This window comes from Miniopterus natalensis, chromosome X (assembly GCF_054644295.1).
Source record: "Miniopterus natalensis isolate mMinNat1 chromosome X, mMinNat1.hap1, whole genome shotgun sequence".
NCBI classification, from domain to species: Eukaryota; Metazoa; Chordata; class Mammalia; order Chiroptera; family Miniopteridae; genus Miniopterus; species Miniopterus natalensis.
The window spans coordinates 42,725,603-42,747,547 of NC_142103.1; the positions used below are offsets into that span (position 1 = coordinate 42,725,603).

Sequence of the window (21,945 nt, forward strand, 5' to 3'; positions counted from 1 at the left end):
AGTCAGACTCCACAGTTTGCCTCCAACCACTCTTTTTGAGCATCACCGTTTGGTTCTCTTTTCCTTCACCCTTTACCAGGAATATTCTCTTCCACTTTCCTTTTTCCTTCCACATTTTTCTTCTACACTCTTCAGTTGGGCTGTTACAGATCCTGAAACAGCCATCTAATGTTCCCTGCTCTTTGGAGTTTTCCGTGACTCCCTTGTACAGAGGAATGTTTTTCCCCTCATTGTGTTCCTATAAGTTTTAATTACATTTGTTATTTAAATTTGTATTCTTTACACTCTGAACTATTTTAGCTAGGACTTGCCGTAATCTTAGCTGTTTTTCACTCACTACCTATCGTAGTCTACTCCATCCCTCTCTCCCTTTCCTTTCCCCATTTTCTTTTTCTTCTTTTCTTTCCTTCAAAAAAAAGTATTTACAGAGAAACTACCATGTGCCTCTTCTGTTCAGGAACTCATGGTTTATTAAATGGGTAGGAAGAAATTTAAAATCCTGGCCAGGAAGATATTACTAACTGTATTATCAGACTTATTTTATTCATTCTAAGCATGAAGTTAATAGGCCCATTTAACAGGGTCAGCCTATAAATTTCACAAACTTGTGGGATGCCTGGATGGAAGCATTAAGGGAAAACAAATGGTAGTCATTTTGGTTTTATGTAATTTGGACTCAAATAATATTCATTATTGAAATCCATTCTTAGCTTTGCTTTGTCAACAGAGACATGACTTCTGACAGTGTTGATCACAGCCGTGGAAGTAACTACATGCTAACCACATGTGTATTTGCCTGTCCAAAGCAACAGCTAATTTGGGCCAAATAGAGGAGAGTAATTTTATTATTGTTTGCCATTGGAGTGGGCATTTGGTAAAAATAGGTTTATATTTAGAGTAGTATTTAGATGAAAATGTAGTATTTTAAAACTCTTTCTGAAGAATAATAAAAGTAGACAGTGTTTATAGAGCAAATACTCTCTGCTAACAACTGAATAATTCTATGAGGTAAATGGTGGTATTCCCATTAATGAAGAAACAAAGGCTCAGAGAAGTCAAGTGACTTTTCTGAGGTCACACGGCTGGTTAAGCAGCAAAACTAAGATTCAGGTCTAAGTCTGTGTGACTAGACCATTCCCATTTCATTGCCTTGCTGTCCTGCACTTACATCCTCATCCTTAGACTCATATCCAAGTTGGAGAGAGTGAACTTACTGTGGTAATTTGAATTTGAGATGCCGAATTACTGAATTACTTGGTCTTTGGTAAGTTATTTAACCTTTTTCATCCCATTTCTCACATGGGTAATACTACCTTCCTCCCAGGATTATAATGAGGAATAAATGAGATGATGTATGTCAGATATATATTGTGAATCATAAAAGCCCTATGCTAATGAATGTTTGATAAGTATTATTAATGCTGCCATTATTACATACTTTTAACATACTAATTGCTTCCTGAATATTTCTTTGCTGTTGTCCCTCTTAACTAAGCTGCATAGCATCTTTTAAAGTACCATAGTGACTGCATTTAATTAAGAAAAGTTATTTTTTTAGGTATAAAAAGTTGAGATAGTAAAGATAAAAGACATTAGCACAATACAATTTTAACTGTTTGAAGAAGTATGCTTAACTGTTTAAAACTCTCCTTTCTTGCCTCCCACTTCCTTGTACACCACAAATTCTTCCTCTGTTTTTTCTTTGAATTATATCTGAAGTTGAAATTTTATGATGACTTAGTTCTAATAGTTGATGTTTAATGGCTGTATACAGTACATTTGGTCAAAACTTCTTTTTTGAACCAAGTCTTAATATAGCCACAAAGTGTTCACTACTGGGAAACTCTAGTTCTTTGGTGAATGTAGCTGGAGCTTCTCTTTAATGTGGTTTTTAATTAGAGATCTACTATGTAAATTGCTTCCATATGCATATTTGCATATTGCTTTTACATAAAGAGGATAACTTCCATTTTCTTGAAATCCTTGATGCATAGTGTGTAGTTTAAATGCTTACCAAAAGAATGGTGAGGATTAGGGTGTTTTCATTGTACTGAAAAAGTTTCAGAACATGCTTTGTTTATTTGACTTACAGAAAAGATTTAATGTCCTCTGTTGAAATGGTAGATCTTATGATAAAGTTATAGAATAGTCTTGAACTTAAAACGTACGGTATTAACTAGCCGATATAACTGAACACCTGATTTTTTAAATTATAAAATCATTATCTTTGGTAATTTTTTATTGTTTTTGTTGGTATAGAGAGTAGTAATATATATTTCCTTTTATGATAACCAATATTATGGTGTGGCTTAATGTGATTCCAAAACAGTAATGTTCCTTTTAAACTGTTGTATTAACCAGAAAGTAAAATACTATATCGTGTAAATGGCCTCTTTTAAAACTAGCTAACCTATTGTGTAAATGAATGTATGCCATTCCCTGTCACAGGCACTGTGGCTTTGGAGTTAGATTTTGGTTCAAATTTCAACTCTAGAACTTTTTTATTTTCATAGAGCATTGGGCAACAAGTTAACGTATTTGCACCCCAGTATGCAGATGCTTCTCTCTCAATGCAGTTGGGATAATCAAATGAGCTAGTGTGTGAACATAGTTCCTAAATAACAAAGTGCTCTATGAATAGTTTTTGACAGTTGCTCATTTATGGTAATTTGCTGATAAAAATAATTTAAGTACTTGGTTTTAAAAAATATCTCTTCCACATAATGAGATTTTCAGCATTAGTAGTCTAAGAAACATCCAATGGTATAAAAATATACACGTTATAGTTTAAAATACAAAGATGAACCTATTTTGTTAAACCGTCCTGTACAGCTATGGCATGAATTGAATATTTTGCATTTTATATATATATAATATATATATATTTCTACATTCTGAATGATATAGGTGTATGTTTTTATAGGTTTGCCTGAATCCATCATTGCAGCTGCATGTTCAAGAAGTGGCCAGAGGGTTCTACATGTTGATTCGTAAGTTTATCAATGATAGTATTTAATACTTCCTAAATATCTCTGTACAAAGTGAAAAAATTAAATATATACATGTGTACATATATGTCACATTATAAACTTTTCAAGTTAGAAAAATGATTGGAATTAATTTTCACAAAATTAATAATGAAATATATAATGAACAAGTCTTACTATTATACTGTGTAAAATAGGTGATGTTTCCCTTAAGAATAAATCAAATATACCATAATTTTATTCTTCTCATGAGTGATTTTGTTTTTTAAATGATAAATAATTCTCCATTTGTGTGGGCATATACAACCTGTACATGCAGTTGTATTTTAGGTATTGTATTAGACTGTTGAAAAACAAAGCTAATAGATTTATAGTATGTGGTTTTAATCAAAATTTAAACTATTAGAAAATCTTAACTGAGAAAAATATCTAGAAGTTTTTTTACTTTTTCTCTTAAATGTCATTATAAAAAGGAAGTTAATGAAAAATTCAAGTTTATGGTAAAGCTTAGTGTAAATCTCTTCTTCATTCCTGTTTCCTCCTGAAACAAATCCCTAACTTTTCACGTACCTATTTAGTGCTTTTGAACATTGTACCTTGACACTTTAATTGTTCATGAAATAGGAGTAACACATTTCTACAAGTTCAAGAAGATTGAAATCATATCATGTATCTTTTTGGATCACAGTGGCATGAAATTAGAAATCAACTACAATAAAAACACTAAATGACATTTAAACGCATGGAGATTGAAAAGCATGTTTTTAAACAATGAATGGGTTACCAAAGAGATCAAGGAAGAAATAGAAAGCTTCCTGGGAACAAATGAAACTAAACACACAACAACTCAAATCTTGGGACACAATGAAAGCAGTCCTGAGAGGGAAGTTCATAGCATGACAAGCCTACCTCAAAAGACAAGAAAAACTTATAATAGACTCTCTAACCCTACAACCTAAAAACTTAGAGAGAGAACAACAAGAAAAGCCCAGAGTAAGTAGAAGGAAAGAAAGAATAAAGATCAGAGCAGAAATAAATGACATAGAGACTAAAAAAACAATACAAAAGATCAATGATACCAAGAGCTGATTCTTTGAAAAGGTAAACAAGATTGATGAACCTTTAGCCAGACTCATGAAGAAACAGAGTGGACCCAAATAAACGAAATCAGAAATGAAAGAATTTAAATAACAGCTGACCCAACAGAAATAGAAAGCATTGTAAGAAAATACTATGAACAACTATATGCCACCAAACTGGACAACCTGGAAGAAATGGATAAATTCCGAGAAAAATACAACCTTCCAAAACTCAATCAGGAAGAGTCAGAAAGTCTAAATAGGCCAATAACTGCTGATGAAGTTGAAGCAGTAATCAAAGGGCTCCCAGCACACAAAAGCCCTGGCTGGGATGGCTTCACAGGGGAGTTTTACCAAACACTCAAAGAAGAATTAACACCTATCCTCCTCAAACTATTTCAAAAAATCCAAGAGGAAGGAACACTTCCAAACTCTTTTTACAAGGCCAGCATTAGCCTAATTCCAAAACCATATAAAGACACTACAAGAAAAATAATTACAGGCCAGTATCCCTGATGAACATAGATGCTAAAATCCTCAACAAAATATCAGCAAATTGGATCCAGCAATATATTAAAAAGATCATACACCATGACCAAGTGGAATTTATTCCAGAGATGCAAGGGTGGTACAGTATTCGCAAATCAATAAACATGATACAACACATAAACAAATTGAAAGTTAAAAATCACATGATCTTATAAATAGATGCAGAAAAAGCATTTGATAAAATCCAACACCCTTTTTTGATAAAAACTTAGCAAAGTGGGAATAGAGGGATCATACCTCAACATAATAAAGGCCATATATGATAAACCTACAGCAAACATCATATTCAGCGGGCAAAAACTAAAATAATTTTCCCTAAGAACAGGAACAAGACAGGTGTCCCACTTTAACCACTCTTATTCAACAGAGTACTAGAAGTCCTAGCCACAGCGATCAGACAAGAAGAAAACATCAGAGGCATCCAAACTGGAAAAGAGGAAACAAAACTGTCATTATTTGCAGATGACATGATATTGTACATAGAGAATCCTAAAGACTCCTCCATAAAACTAGTAGATTTAATAAATGAATTCAGCAAGGTAGTAGGATACAAAGTTAACACCCAGAAATCAGTGGCATTTTTATACACCAATAATGAACTCTCAGAAACAGAAACTAAAAAAAAATCCCATTTACCATTGCAACTAAAAAAAAATAAGATACCGCCCATTGGGTGTGGCTCAGCTGTTGATCGTCGACCTAGGATCCGGGCAATCAGGGTTGGATTCCCGGTCAGGGCACATGCCCGGTTGCGGGCTCAATCAGTGACCCTCTCATCATTGGTGTTTCTATCTCTCTCTCTCCCTCTCCTTTCCTCTCTCTGAAATCAATGAAGATATATTTAAAAAATAAATAAATAAATAAATAAATAAATAAATAAATAAATAAATAAATAAATAAATAAGATACCTAGGAATAAACTTAACCGTAGATGTAAAAGACCTTTACTCGGAAAACTATAGGACACTGAAAAAAGAAATAAGGAAGATTTAAACAAATGGAAAAATATGTTATGTTCATGGATCGGAAGAATTAACATCATTAAAATGTCCATATTACCAAAAGCAATCTATAAATTCAATGCAATCCCTATTAAAATACCAACAAATTGTTCCAACAGATTTAGAACAAATACTTCGAAAATTTATATTGAACTAAAAAACATCCCGAGTAGCCATGGCAATCCTGAGAAAGAAGAACAAAGTTGGAGGGATCACAAAACCAGATATCAAGTTATATTTCAAAGGCATTCTAATCAAAACAGCCTGGTACTGGCACAAGAACAAACATATATTGATCAGTGGAACAGAACAGAGAACCCAGAAATTGACCCATGTCATTTTTGTCAATTAATATTTGACCAAAGAGGCAAGAACATACAATGGATTAGAGACAGTCTTTTCAATAAATAAATGGTGTTGGGAAAATTGGACAGGTATCTGCAAGAAAATGAAACTAGACCACCAACTTACACCATACACAAAAGTAAATTCAAAATAGATAAAAGACTTAAATGTAAGACATGAACCCATAAAAATCCTAGAGGAAAACCTAAGCAGCAAAATCTCAGACATCTCTCATAGCAATATGTTTGCTGATACATCTCCTAGGGCAAGAGAAACAAAGGAAAAAATAAACAAATGGGACTGCATCAAAATAAAAAGCTTCTGCACAGAAAAAGAAACCATCAACAAAATGAAAAGGGTTCCACTGTATGGGAGACTATATTTGCCAACTATTCATTGGATAAAGGGTTAATATCTAAAATATATAAAGAACTCATACAACTTGACAAAAGGAAGACAAACAGTCCAATTAAAAAATGGGCAAAAGACCTAAATAGACACTTCTCCAAAGAGGACACACAAGTGGCTAAGAGACATATGAAAAAATGCTCAATGCTGTTTATCATCAGAGAGATGCAAATTAAAACCACAATGAGGTATCACTTCACACCTGTAAGAATGGCTGCCATCAACAAATCAACGAACTACGAGTGCTGGCGAGGGTGTGGAGAAAAGGGCACCCTAGTACACTGCTGGTGGAAATGCAGACTGGGGCAGCCACTATGGAAAGCAATATGGAAGTTCCTCATAAGATTAAAACTTGACCTGCCATTTGTCCCAGGGATTCCACTGCTAGGAACATATCCTAAGGAACATGAAACACCAATCACAAAGAACTTATGCACCCCTATGTTCATAGTAGCACAATTTACAATAGCTAAGATCTGACAACAGCCCACGTGCCCGTCAGTAGATGAGTGGATAAAAAAGCTGTGGCACATTTATACCATGGAATACTATGCAGCTATAAAAAGAAGGATATTTTATCCTTTGGCACAACATGGAGCGAACTTGAACGTATTATGCTAAGTGAAATAAGCCAGTCAGAGAAAGACAAGTACCACATGATCTCACTTATATGTGGAATATAAGAAAGAAAATAAACTGATGAACAAAGTGGATCCAGTGACATAGAAGCATGGAACGGACTACGGAATCTAAGAGGGAAGGCGGGGAAGACGGTGTGTGGGTGGGGAGAGATTAATCAAAGAACTTATATGTTTATAAGCATAAGCCATGGACACAGACATTGGTATGGGAAAAGTCTGGGGGCGCGATGGATGTGGAGTGGAGGGGATCAATGGGGATAAAAGGGGACATCTGTAATATTCTCAACAATAAAGATAAAGAAACTTAAAAAAAATAGGAGTAATAAAGAAACAAAAAGGACTTTATATTTTCTGTTATATATTAACTGCAATGTTTTTCGTAATGCCAGAATACAAAGAGTAACTAGATTTGTTATAGTTTATAGTGCTTTCTCATATGTTACCCCACTGTATATATGTAGGTATTTAAAAGGGAGTATTAGTTCATTTCCATTTAACCCTTTGTAAATTATTTTGAAAGCCTATTAACTCTTTAGTTATTGGATGACATTTCTAAATTAGGTTCAATTTTCAAACAAGTCTTGCCCTTGGAATTCTCTTTAATTATTTATGTGTAACTGCTTGTGTTAATGTTTCAATTTAGTCTTTTTTGAAATCTGCCACCTTTAAATCCCTGGTACTGAGCCAGTGTGATTTACAGGCTTAATAAAAATCTAAATTCAGTTTTTTTTCTGTTAATGTTAATTAACCTAAAATTAAAAATAAAATCTTAAATTTCCCTAAATTGTCATTTATTGTGCTTGTACTCTACGCTACTCACCATATCAGATTCGTTACACATGTTATGTAGTTTAATTCCCATCACAGCCAAGTGTGAGGTAGATGGTATTATGCCAATTTAACAAATGGGGAATTTGAAGTGCAGAGAAGTTAAGTAATTTTTCTAATTCTGTCCTGCTTGTGCTTGTCTAATTTTAAATTCAAATTTATTTTATGTTTTTTATTCCAAAAGCTGAGGGCTTCCCAGAATGAAGACTATTTTAGAAATCACATAGGGTTTACTGATAATCAAAAATCAAATTGTAATTAGCAATATAAGAAGCTGAATCTTATTTTGTTAAGCAGTGAATCAGTTAGAAAGGCTTTATAATATGGTTTCCTTAAGAACTTATAGTAGAAGGGAGTGGGAAGAAGTATTCAAAGTGATGAAAAGCAAGGACCTACAACCAAGATTGCTCTACCCAGCAAAACTATGGTATAGAATTGAAAGTCAGATGAAGGTCTTCACAGACAAGAAAAAGCTAAAGGAGTTCATCACCACCAAACCAGTACTCTATGAAATGTTAAAGGGTCTTCTTTAAGAAGAAGAAAAAGAAAAATAGATCAATAATAACAATAAAATAGCAATAAATATCTATCAACAATTGAATCTAAAAGTCAAAATAATCGAACAAGGAATCTAATGAACAAAATAAACTGGTGAATAAAATGGAACCAGAGGCACAGAAACATGGAACAGATGGAAGAATCTCAGCGGGAAGGGGGGGAGGGGCTGGGAAGAGATAAACCAAAAAACTTAATATGCATATATGCATTACCCATGGAGATAGACAATAGGGTGGTGAAGGCCTGAGGGTGGGTTGGGATCTGGGTAGAAGGGGGCAATGGGGGGGAAAGGGGGAGGACATCTGTAATACTTTAAACAATAAAAATTTAAAAAATAACTTATAGCTTAAAAATAGTATTTCAAAATGAGAAAACTTTTTCTATTTTAGATCCTCAGGTTTGGTGGCTTTTGAGTGTTTTGATCCATCTAGGTATTGATTTATAGGGTATTTTTCTGCTGTGGGCAAGGTTTAAATATTTGCCATTTTTATTCATTTTAGCACTTAAGGCTTTTCATAGTCAGGTTCTGTCTTCCCCAACCGTCTTTCATTTCTGATGTACATGAACAAGAGTACCATATATCTCTGTTCCATAGACATATCTTTCCATGTTTTTTTAAAAAAAATATTTAAATCATGGTAAGAAACATAATATAAAATTTGCCATCTTAACTATTTTTAGGTGTACAGTTCAGTAATGTTAAGTATATTTATATTGTTGTGCAACAGATCTCCAGAACTCTTTTGATCTTGCCAAACTGAAACTGTACCCATTAAACAATAACTGCCCCAGTCCTCCTCCCCTTAACCCTGGGCAAGCACCACCCTACTTTCTGTCTCCATGACTGACTACTTTAGATACCTCATATAATTGGAATAGTATAATATTTGTCTTTTTGTGACTGCCTTATTTCATTCAGCATAATGTCCTCAAGGTTCATCCATTTTCTATCATATATCAGAATCTCCTTCCATTTTAAGACTGAGTAATATTACATTGTATGTGTATACAATACTCATTCATAAACATTTGGATTACTTCCACCTTTTGACTGTAGTGAATAATGCTGTTATGAGCATGAGTGTGCAAATACATCTTTGAGATCCTGCTCTCATTTCTTTTGGATATATACCCAGAATTGGGATTGCTAGATCAGGTGGTAATTCTATTTTTAATTTTTTGAAGAACTGTCATATTGTTTTCCATACAGCAGCTGTACCATTTTACATTCCCATTAACTTTCCATGCTTTGGCTCCACTGGGAAGTTGTGTATGGGTTTTTGAGCCAGAATACCCTGATTCAAATCCTTGTTTTGGCATGTACTAGGTGTGTAACCTTTGACAACTTATTTAATCTTTTTATACCTCCATTTATTGATATAAAGGGCATAATAATAGCACTTACTTTTTAAGATTCTTTGTAGGATTAAAGAAAATAATCCATGTAATAGTTTTGTAACAGTGCCTGAAGCATAGTAAACTCTCAGTAAATGTTAATATCTGTTTCTCTAACAATACTGTTGCTGCTAGATATAAACAGTGAAGCCAGAGAAAGGAGTGACTAATCATGCTTGGAAGATTAGTGAAAAGTGTCATAGAGATGACACTTGAGCTGAGTCTTGAAAGATGAGTAAGACTTTAATGAAGAATTAGAGCATTCCAGAAAGAGGCAACAGATTGAAAGGGCATGGCATGCTAAGTGAATGGTGAGAATTTTAGTATGACTGAAAGGTTAGCCAAGTGAGTTGGATTAATGAGAATTGGAGCTAGAAGTAGACTGGATCCATATTGTTTACGTCTGTATGCTGAGGTGTAGGGATTTTATTTATTGGTTTTACCCTTAATAATTATCTTTAATATCTTTATGTCTTTCCCTCAAACCCATATTCAGTCCTTCAGCATATCCTGTCATTTCTACTTCCCAAACAACCCAAATCTAAGGAGTTTTCTGTGTCCACTCTTCCTTTCATTTCATTCCACTATTACTATTGAACTTCTTCCCAAACCTCCTAATTGGTCCATTTTCACTACTTTCCCCAGCATTTGGCCTTTTCCTTTTTTCAAACTGCATCATGTGTGCCTCTCTCCCTTGTTCACTATGCTCTGCTAGTGCTGTAATTGTGCACTTTTAAAAAAATTCTTAATATTTGTGCCTTTTAAAAAAATATATCTTTATTGATTTCAGAGAGAGGAAGGGAGAGAGAAACATCAATGATGAGAGAGTCATTGATTGAGCCCGCAACCCGGGCATGTGCCCTGACCGGGAATTGAACCCCGATCGCCTAGGATCCTAGGTCGACGCTCAACCGCCGAGCCATGCCCGGCCGGGCTCTTTGTGCCTTTTTTAATGTATCTTTTCTCCTTGATCTCTCTCTCTTGCCGGAGATTTGTCTATATTAATGAGTCTTTTCAATGAACCAGCTTTTGCCTTGTTCTTTTTTTCTGTGTTATCTTTTTTTCTATCTAATATCTATGTATCTTTTTTGTTTTTATTTTTTAAATTTATTTTATTTAGAGTATTACAGATGTCCCCCACTTTCTCCCCTTTACCTCCCTCCCTCCCTCCATCTCCCACCCTTCGCCAGGTCTTCACCTGTTTATTGTCTGTGTCCATGGGCTGTGCTTTTTTTTTTTTTTTTTTTTTATCCTCACCTGAGGATATTTTTTCCATTGCTTTTCAGAGAGTGGAAGGAAGAGGGAAAGAGAAACATAGATGTGAGAGAGACACATCGATTGGTTGCCTCCCGCACACACCCCTACTGGGGCTGAGCCTGCATCCCAGGTATGTGCCCTTGACCAGAATCGAACATGGGACCCTTCAGTCCGCAGGCTGATGCTCTAACCCCTGAACCAAACCGGTTAGGGCTGTGCATATATGCTTATAGGTTCTCTGGTCAATCTCTTCCCACCCCTTTCTTCTACTTTCTTTGGCTTGAAATCACTCTTGTTTTTTTTCTAACTTCTTGATTTAAATTTATAATTTTTTATATTTAAGTCTTCCTTTTTGTTTAATATAATTACTTAAGATTGTAGTTCCACATTAGCTGTCTTCCATGAATTTCAAGTTTTTTTTAATAGCCATTGTGATTTCAGATTTTTAATAGATCTGTATATTATCTTTTATATGTCCTTTAATTAGTTAATTAAAGGTATGTTTTTAAATTTCTATATTCATTTTTTATTTCAATATCTTACTGAATTTATAATTTCGAACACTTGTGACAAAATACGTAAATGAGAAAGTAAAAAAGTTCTAGTGTATCTTCTCTCTCTTCCTGCCTGTACCCCACCCTCTCTACCCATAATCCCATCTTATGGAAGCAGCTACTATTATCTTTTATATGTCCTACAATATTCTGTCTAGAGAAAGAAGTTGCAGAAAAATATGAAAGGTTTTATTATATGTATATTAGATTCAGTGTAGAAAAAGGTATAAAATATTAAGCAGTTCTAACACCAAGTATCTCTCATGTTGCCTTTTTATTCCATATATACCTCCTTCCCCTGCCTCCCGTTTCTATTCCCAGCAACCAGTAACTTGTTTTTTAGTTCTATAATTTTATCATTTTGAGGATGGAACTGTACAGTAGGCAGCTTTTCAGCATTGATCTTTTTCACTCACCACAATTCCCTTGGAGATTTGTCAAGGTTGTTTCTTTTATTGATGAAGTAGTCTATATTATATATCTTAGTTTGTTTAACCATTCACCTGTTGAAGGGCATTTGGGCTGATTACAGTTTTTGGCTATTACAAAACTGGACTGTGAACATTCATCTATAGGTCTATGTGTGCATGAACTTAAATTTTTATTTTGCTGGTGTAAATGCTCAGTAGTGTAATTGCAGAGTTGTATGGTTATGGCATGTTTAGTTTTTTAAGAAACTGCAAACTATTTTCCAGACTGCCTAAGTGATTTTACATTCCTACTAGCAGTGTGCAAGTGATCCATGTTTCCCTTCATCTTTGCCATCATTCGGTGTTATCAGTATTTGGGTGGGTGGGTGGGATTCTGATTAGTGTGTAGTGATATCTCATTGTGATTTTAGTCCATACTTCCCTAATGTCTAATGATGAACATTTTTCATGTGCTCATTTGCTATCTGTATATTATCTTTTATATGTCCTACAATATTCTTCATGTCTTTAGTCTATTTTCTGATTGGATTGTTTGTTTTCCTATTGAGTTTTGAGAGTTTATTACACATTCTAACCAAATATATTTTTAAACTTTATCTTTTTTTGGTAATTGGTTTCTAATTTAATTACATTATTGTCAAATAACCTCTATATGATATCATTTGGCATTTTTGAGAATTGCTTTATGGCTTGGAACTATATGAATCCATGTGTCTTAAAAATGTGTCTTTGCTAAATTGTTGGATATGGAGTTCCATATATGTTCATTAGATAAAGCTTGCTAATTTTGTTCAGAATTTCTTTTATCTGATCTATTAATTGCAGAGGTATATATTAAAATCTCCTTTACTCATTGTGGAATTCTTATTTTTATTTTATAATTCTTTCAATTTTTGCTTTATGTATTCTAGATGTATATTCATAAGGGCATGTAAATTTAGAATGATGATATCTTTATGTAGTTATCTTATGTTTTTTTCCTGATGATGCTTTTTGCCTTAAAGTCTGTTTTGTATGTACTACATACTGACATCAGGTTTTTGTCCCCCCCCCCCAATATATCTTTTTTGCCCTTTTATTTTTCATCTTTCTGTGCCTTTGTGTTTTAGGTGTGCCTCTTTTTTTAAAAAAAAAAATCTTTATTGATTTCAGAGAGAGGAAGGGAGAGGGAGAGAGAGATAGAAACATCAGTGATGAGAGAGTCATTGATTGGCTGCTTCCTGCACACCCCAGACTGGGAATCGAGCCCACAACCCGGGCATGTGCCCTGATTGGGAATCGAACCTCCCTCTCCTAGATCCTAGGTCAATGCTCAACCGCTGAGCCATGGCCAGCTGGGCTAGGTGTGCCTCTTGCAGATAGCATATAACTAGATTTGTCTTAATTCAATCTGGCAATCTTTCTTTTAACTGAATTTAGTCCATTTACATTTATTCTGCTTCACTATTGTTTGGACATACTTCTATCATTTTATTTCATGCTTTTCCTTTACCCTGCCTTTGCTTTCCTTCTCACACCTTTATGCCTTTCATTGAATAGAGGTATGTTTATAACCTTTTCCCCTTCTTACAACTGGTTTGAAGTTATAGATGAAATTTCTTTCTTTCGAATAGAATAAATTCAAATTTTGACATATTTATTCAAATGAAATTCTTTCAACCAGAGTCTCATAGTGGTTAACTCTATCTTTGTCTATTAATGCTTTATTTCAGTCTCAATCTTATAGTTTAATTGTTTCTGTAATTACACTTTGAGAATGATTTTTTTGTCTTCACTTTGTCCTCTGGTATCTTTTGTTGCTGTTGAGAAATGTCACTATTTTGTAAATGAATTACCTTTCCTTTCTGATTGCTTTAATATTCTGTTTGCCTTTATAGTTATATATTCTTACTCTCATCTGTCTAAGTGTTGATTTTATTTCCATTTATCCTGTTCATAACTTTTTTTGCTTCTTTTTTAAAAAATTATCTTTATTGTTAAAAGTATTACACATATCCCCCATTTTTCAGGCATTGCTCCCCTGCACCCCGCATCCACCCCTCCCCACCCCCCAGGCCTTCACCACACTGTTGTCTGTGTCCATGGGTTATGCATATATGCATATAGGTTCTTTGATTAATCTCTCCCCACTGGCTCCCCCACCCTTGCCTCCCCACTGAGATTCATCAGTCTGTTCCATGCTAAGTCTCTGGATCTGTTTTGCTCCTCAGCCTGTTTTGTTTATTAGATTCCACATATGAGTGAGATCATGTAAAACTGAATCAGGAAAAATCAGAAAACCTGAACAGGTTAATAACAACGGATGAAATTGAAGCAGTAATTAAAAAAACTCCCAGCAAACAAAAGCCCTGGTCCAGATGGCTTCACAGGGGAGCTTTCTAATTCTTTATGCTATAGGGTTAGGCAGTTTATTAAAAAATTTTCTTGCTTTTTCAGGTAGGCCTGTAGTTCCATGAACTTCCCTCTCAGGACTGCTTTCACTGTGTCCCATAGATTTGGAGTTGTTGTGTGTTCATTTTCATTTGTTTCCAGGAAGTTTTTGGTTTCTTTCTTTATCTTACTGGTAACTCATTCATTGTTTGATATCATGTTATTTAGCCTCCATGTGTTTGAATGTTTTTGTGTTTTTACTGTAGTTGATTTCTAATTACATGCCATTGTGGTCCAAGAAGATGCTTGATATAATTTCAGTCTTCTAGAACTTATAGAGACTTGTTTTGTGTCCTAACATGTGGTCTGTCTTTGATAATGACCCATGTGCACTTGAGAGGAATGTATATTCTGCAGCTTTGGGATGGAATGTTCTATAAATATCAATTAAAACCATCTGATCTAGTGTGCCATTTATTTATTCATTTTAAATAATTTTATTGATTTTAGAGAGAGAGAGGAAGGGAGAGGGAGAGAGATAGAAACATCAATGATAAGAGAGTCACTGATTGGCTGCCTCCTGCATCCCCCCCCCCCCCCCCCCCCGCCGCCCCTCGCTGGGGATTGAGCCCGCAACCTGGGCTTGTGCCCTGACCGGGAATCAAACTGCGATTTCCTTGATCATAGGTTGATGCTCAACCACTGAGCAAAGCTAGCCGGGCTAGTGTGCCATTTAGAGTCACTGTTCCTCTGTTGACTTTTTGTCTGGAAGATCTATCCAGTGAAGTCAGTGGGATGTTCAAGTCCCTGTATATGACTCTATTGCTGTTGATCTCTCCCTTAAACTCCTTAAAGTTACTATTCATAGGCTCTTATGTCTTGCCATTTTAATTCTTTATGCCTGTGTTTTTCTATTCCTTCTTCTTATTACAGCAGTCCATTTAACATTTCTTGCAGTGCTGGCTTGATGGTGATAAACTCCTTTAGACTTTTTTTTTGTCTGAGAAACTCTTTATTTCACCATCTATTTTGAATGATAGCCTTGCTGGTTAGAGTAGTCTTGGTTTCAGATCCTTGTTTTGCATTACCTTGACTACTTCATGCCATTCCCTTCTGGCCTGTAGAGTTTCTAATGGGAAGTAAGCAGACAGCCTTATGGAGCTCCTTTGTACATAACAGATTGCTTTTCTCTTACTACCTTTAATATTCTCTCTTTGTCTTGAATTCTTGGCATTTTAATTATGATATGTCTGGATGTGGGCATCTTTGCATTCTTCTTCCTTGGGACTCTCTGTGTCTCCTGAACTTGTGTGACTTTTTCCTTGACCAGGTTAGGGAAGTTTTCTGCCATTATTTCTTCAAACAGTGCTCTAACCCTTGTTTGCTTTTGACCTTTTCTGACACTCCTAGGATTCGAATACTGTTAAGTTTCATGTTGTCCCACAGCTCCTTTAGACTGTCCTCCTGTGTTTTTTCTTAAATTTTATTTTTGTTTAAAATATTACAGATTTCCCTTTTTCTCCCCATTGACCCGGTCCACCCTGTCCCCTCCCCTCCCCAGTCCCTCTCCCCACCATTGTCCATGTCCTTGGGTTGTGCATTTTTGCATATAAATTCTTTGCTTACTCTCTCCACCTCCACCCACCCGCCCTCCTCTATCCCTCTGACATTTGTCAGTCTAATCTGTGCTTCCATGTCATTGAATCTGTTCTGTTCTTCAGATTATTAAGTTCTTTAGATTCCACGTATAAGCGAGATCATGTGATGTTTGTCTTTCGCTGCCTGGCTTATTTCACTTAGCATAATATTCTCCAGATCTATCCATGCTGTCCCAAAGGGTACGAGATTATTCTTCTTTACAGCTGCGTGGTATTCCATGGTGTATATGTCCCAAAGCTTTTTTATCCACTCATCTACTGATGGGCCCTTGGGCTTTTTCCAGGTCTTAGCTATTGTAAACTGTGCTGCTGTGAACATCGGGGTACATATATTCTTTCTGATTAATGTTTCAGGATTCTTAGCATCCATTCCTAGAAGTGGAATCACTGGGTCAAAAGGCAGCTCCATTTTTAATTTTTTGAGGCTCTTCCATAGTGTTTTCCATAGTGATTGCACCAGTCTGCATTCCCACCAGCAGTGTACTAGGGTCCCCCTTTCTCCACTTGCTTGCCAGTACATGTCATTTGTTGATTTGTTGATGGTAGCCATTCTTACAGCTGTGAAGGTATACCTGATTGTGGTTTTAATTTGCATCTCTCTGATGATTAGCAACATTGAGCATTTTCTAATGTGTCTCTTGGCGATCTGTATGTCCTCTTTGGCAAAGTGTCTATTCAGGTCTTTGCCCATTTCTTAATTGGGTTGTCTTCCTCTTGGTGAGTAATATGAGCTCTTTGTACACTTTGGAAATTAGCCCCTTATCAGATACATACTTGGCAAATATGTTTTCCCAGACTGTGAGGTTCCTTTGTATTTTGAGGCTTTTTTCTTTGGCTGTGCAGAAGCTTTTTATTTTGATGTAGTCCCATATGTTTATTTTTTCTTTTGTTTCTCTTGCCCTAGGAGATGTATCAGTGAAAATTCCACTACGTGGGATATCTGTGACTTTATTGCCTATGTTTTCTTCCAGAATTTTTATGGTTTCGTGACTTACGTTTAAGTCTTTTATCCATTTTGAGTTTACTTTTGTGTATGATGAAAGTTGGTGGTCTAGTTTCATTTTTTTGCATGTATCTGTCCAATTTTCCCAGCACCACTTACTGAAGAGTCTGTCTTTACTCCATTGGATGCTCTTGCCTCCTTTGTCAAATATTAACTGACAATAATGGCATAGGTCTATTTCTGGGGTCTCTGTTCTGTTCCATTGATCTATATGCCTGTTGTTGTACCAGTTGCAGGCCGTTTTGATTACAATAGCTTTGTAATACAGTTTGAAATCTGGTAATGTTATCCCTCCCACTCTTCTCTTTTTTCTCAAGATGGCTGCAGCTATTCGGGGTCTTTTTTGTTTCCATATAAATTTTCGGAATGTTTGTTCTAGGTCTGTGAAATATGCTGTTGGTATTTTAATAGGAATTGCATTGAATATATAAATTGCTTTGGGTAGTATATACATTTTCATGATGTGAATTCTTCCAATCCATGAGCATGTTATATTCTTCCACTTGTTTAAATGTTCCTCTATTTCTTTTTTCAGTGTCACGTAGTTTTCCAAGTATAGATCTTTTACATCCTTGGTTAAGTTTATTCCTAGGTATCTTATTTTTTTAGTTGCAGTGGTAAATGGTATTGCTTTTTTAGTTTCTCTCTCTGAACGTTCATTGTTGGTGTATAAGAGTGACATTTACTTCTGGATGTTGATTTTGTATCCAGCCACCTTGCCATATTCGTTTATCAAATCTAGTAGTACTTTGATGGAGTCTTTATGGTTTTCTATGTACATTATCATGCCATCTGTAAATAATGACAGTTTTACTTCCTGCTTTCCATTTTGGATACCTTTTATGTTTTCTTCCTGTCTGATGGCTGTGGCTAGGACTTCCAGTACTCTGTTGAATAAGTGTGGTTAAAGTGGACATCCTTGTCTTGTTCCTGTTTTTAATGGAAATGGTTTTAGTTTTTGCGCATTGAGTATGATGTTGGCTGTAGGTCTATCATATATGGCCTTTATTTTGTTGAGGTATGGTCCCTCTATTCCCACTTTGCTGAGAGGTTTTATCAGAAATGGGTGCTGGATTTTGTTAAATGCTCTTTCTGCGTCTATTGATATTGTCACGTGATTTTTGTCCATTTTGTTTATGTGATGTATCACATTCATTGATTTGCAGATGTTGTACATGCTGTCCTCCTGTTTTTAAATTGTTTTTTCTTTTGGATCTCTGATGGAGTGATTTTTTCTACCCCGTGTTCTAGTTTGCTGATCCGATCCTCAGCTTCCTCTAATCTGTTTATTCCTTCCAGTGTATTCTTTATTTCTGCTATGTCATTCTTCATATCTCACTAGTCATTTTTCATAGTTTCCATATCTTTTCTCATGCTCTTGAGCATCCTTTCAGTCAATATTCTGAACTCTGTATCTGATAGATTGCTTACCTCCATTTCATTTAGCACCTTTTCTGGAGACTTCTCTTGTAGTCTCATTGGGGCTTGTTTTTTTTGTCTCCCCATTTTGGCTGCATATTAGGTTTGTTTCTCTGTATTAGGTGGATCTGCTAGGACTCAGTCTTTTTGGAGGGTCTCTGGTGCAGGCCAATATAAGGCACTCTTTTTGACTAGCCTTGAGTCCCATGTTTGGAGCTATTGGCTTGTGGTTCCCTCCTCTGGGCTGGCTTGTTGTTCCCTCTGCTGGGGCTGAGTGCATTTGGACAGCACCAAGATGCACACCATAATCTGCTTGTCCAAGGACCGTGTCCAGAGACAGATCAGACAGAGACTCAGAGTTCCCAGAGTTCCTCCTCTGTGTGCAGGCTCATTGTTTTCAGTCTCACAAAGAGCCTCAGGCCGTAGACCACAGCAAGGGGTAAACTCCACAGGGTAGGCCCAGTGGTTTTCCAGTGGATGGGGCAATTGCTTCCCCCTCAGGCAAAAGCTTCCTGTCTGGCAAAGGTCTGCCTGAGAAAGATGTTGTCTGCAGTATGGGGAAATGACTCTGCACAGGAATCCAGATCGCCGCCCTCTGAGCTCTGTTTCCAGAGCCCAAAACCCCAGATTCTCACACCATTCTATTCCACTCTGCCTTCCCTTTTCCAGAGCCCAAGGTGAGTTGATGCACACAAAACTTTGTTCATTGGCCCTTTAAGAATGTGCCAGCATTTCCAGCTATCTTTCTCTGGCAGGCAGAAACCCTGCTGTTTTTCACAGCCTGATGTTATGTGGGCACCTTTCTCAGTTCTGGTGCTCTGGGCTGGGAAGTCCAGCCTGGGATTTAGGCCCCAGAGTCCTCAGTGGGAATTCCCCACAGCTGAGATATCCCTCAGGATCTTTAGCTGCTCCCTATGGTAGCCCAGCCAGCCCTCTCATGGCTCTGCACTTCCTACCAGTCTCTATGCGGTTTCCACTTTTTTCCTTGGTTATGAGGGTGCTCTCCAGCTTGTGTTCAGTTGCAGTTGATAATACCGAATGGTTTTTCTCTATTTTAGTTTTAATTCCTATTTGGTCTTGGGAGAGTGTCAGTGTAGTGTCCACTCAATCTGCTGCCATCTTGGAATTTCTTGTTTTGCCTCTTGAAATCAGATAATTTATTCCTTTTGTTGGTGAGGAAATTCTCAACTGTTTCTTCAGACATTGCCTCTCTTATTTTTTCTTCTGGAAATTCTTATATATTGGACATTCTGTTTATGTTTCTTAATATCTCTTATATTTTTCATCTTTTTTACCTTTGATACTCCATTCTGGGTTGTTTCCTTAGATTTACCTAATTCTGGTGTTACAAACTGTGGTCCCACAGGTCAGCTACTTGTTTTTGTAAATAAAGGCTTATTGGAATGCAACTGTATTTATTTATTTATAGATATACTGTTTACATATTGACTGTGGCTGCTTTCATAATACAAAGGCAGAGTTTTTGCAACAAAAACTATATGGCCTGCAAAGCTTAAAAATTTACTGTCTGGCCCTTTATAGAAAATGTTTTCAGGCCTCTTTTCTAGTTCATTAATTCTGTCTTCAGATGTGTCTAATTTTCTGTTTGACCTAGTTATTATTATTTTTCAGTGACTTTCATTTCTGGAAGCTCAGTTTGGTTATTTTTTTAAAGCTGCCATGTTCTTTCCTTGTGTTTAATTCATTTATTTTTCTAAACATGTAAAGTATTTATCACAGTTTTCATTATGTGAAGTAATTGGAGATTTAATACTACTGTTTATTTTCTCTCCAGCTTCAGGCTCAGTATTTTTCTCTTTTCTCTCTCTAAAATGTTGAATTTCAGGTTTTTCTTAAATGGGGATTTACTTGTGTGAATTCTTTGTGACCTGGTTAAGAGGTATTTTCCTTCCAAATGTTTTATTATTTACTCTATTACAGATGTCCCTCAGTTCCTGCCCTCTCCCTTGCCTCCCTCCACGCCCTCCTCACCCCCCCCCCCCAAGGTCATGGGTTATGCATATATGTATATATATTGTTTGTTTGTTCTCTTCCCTCCTCCTCATCCTCCTCCCCTCTGAGATCTGGTTTTCTTTTGCCTGGTCACCCAGTGCTATTAATAACTGTTAGTTTCCCATTGCCTCTGTAAGAAATTACTATAAATATAGTAGTTTACAACAACACAAATTTTTTTCTTTACAATTCTGCAAGTTGGAAGTACAAAATGAATCTTATGGGGCTGAATCAGGGTTTAGGAGGTTTCAGGGAAGACTCAATTTCTTGTCTTTTCTAGCTTCTAGAGGCCACCTGCATTCCCTGGTTCATGGGCCCTTTATCCTTTAAGTGCATGACTTTAGTATCTGTTATGCTACCTAATTTTTCTGCCTTTGACCTTCTTGCCTGCCTGTTATAAGGAACCTTGTGTTTATTTGGAGTCCACCTGGAAAATCTTGGATATTATTTCCATCACAGGATCCTTAACTCATTCACGTTGGCAAAGTCTCTTTTGCAAGTAACGTATATTCACATCTTCTGGGGATTAGGACATGGACATCTTTGGGGAACCATTATTCTGTGTACAACATTGGCCCAAAGCAATTTTATGTTAATTTCTCACGTTGTTCCTGGTTTATGCAAGTATTATGTACATGAGAGCAGCATAATCACCTGTGGTTCAGGTATGCAGTTGTAAATTCTCAGAGAAATTTCCCCTTGTGCCTACATCTTCATGTTTCAGCAGCATCCCACCATTACCTTCTCTGAATATACAACATTTTTTTATTTCCTTATGCTTTTTTCCTTCCTGGTCCCTATTCTATGTGAACAATTCTTATTCCTCCCTCAGGACATAGGTAAGATACTGCTTTTAAGTGAAATCTTCCTTGATAATTCCAGTACTATTTAGTTTTCTTTTTGTCTGTACTTTGAAGTATTCTGAACTTTTTATAATATAACATTTTCTCACAGTATTATTATTGTTCATAGATCTGTTGTCCCTGTTATAGTCTTGGAGATCATGTCTTAGTTATCTTTATATCTCTGGTATCTAAGGGGCCTGGTATATAGCAATCCCTAAGTAAATATTCAATAAATATATAAATTCTAAGGATATTTATATGTGCCAAGCCACTGTTCTGGTGATAGGAATTTAGAATTGCCTCACACATGCTCAAGGCAGCATTGGTCTTTGCTGATCTACAGATGGCAAATTCATGGTAGTTTAGAAGGGAGTCGTCTGTTGATAAGAAAATTGAGGTTTGCCCAGGGTCAAAGAAGCAGATGACTGGGACCAAAACTCAGATTTTTTTATTCGTATTCCAAACATTCTTTGAAATATTACTCACTTTGTTGTCGATTATGATTTGAATTACTCCAACTAATTCTAATTTGTAGACATAGTACAAAATCATTACCTTGTGTTTTTTCTTGTTTCTTAATTAAGTTCTGTTATTGATGAGGTTA

The 21,945-nt window shown here is 36.0% G+C and overlaps 1 protein-coding gene across 1 annotated transcript in view; it reads left to right on the forward strand.

Moving 5' to 3' along the window:
- CHM (CHM Rab escort protein) overlaps positions 1-21,945 on the forward strand; it is a 218,496-nt gene that overhangs the window by 22,814 nt on the left and 173,737 nt on the right. The window contains exon 2 of the mRNA XM_016213295.2: positions 2,924-2,990. Within this exon, the coding sequence (XP_016068781.2) occupies positions 2,924-2,990 (67 nt within the window). The remainder of the gene's footprint in view (positions 1-2,923; positions 2,991-21,945) is intronic.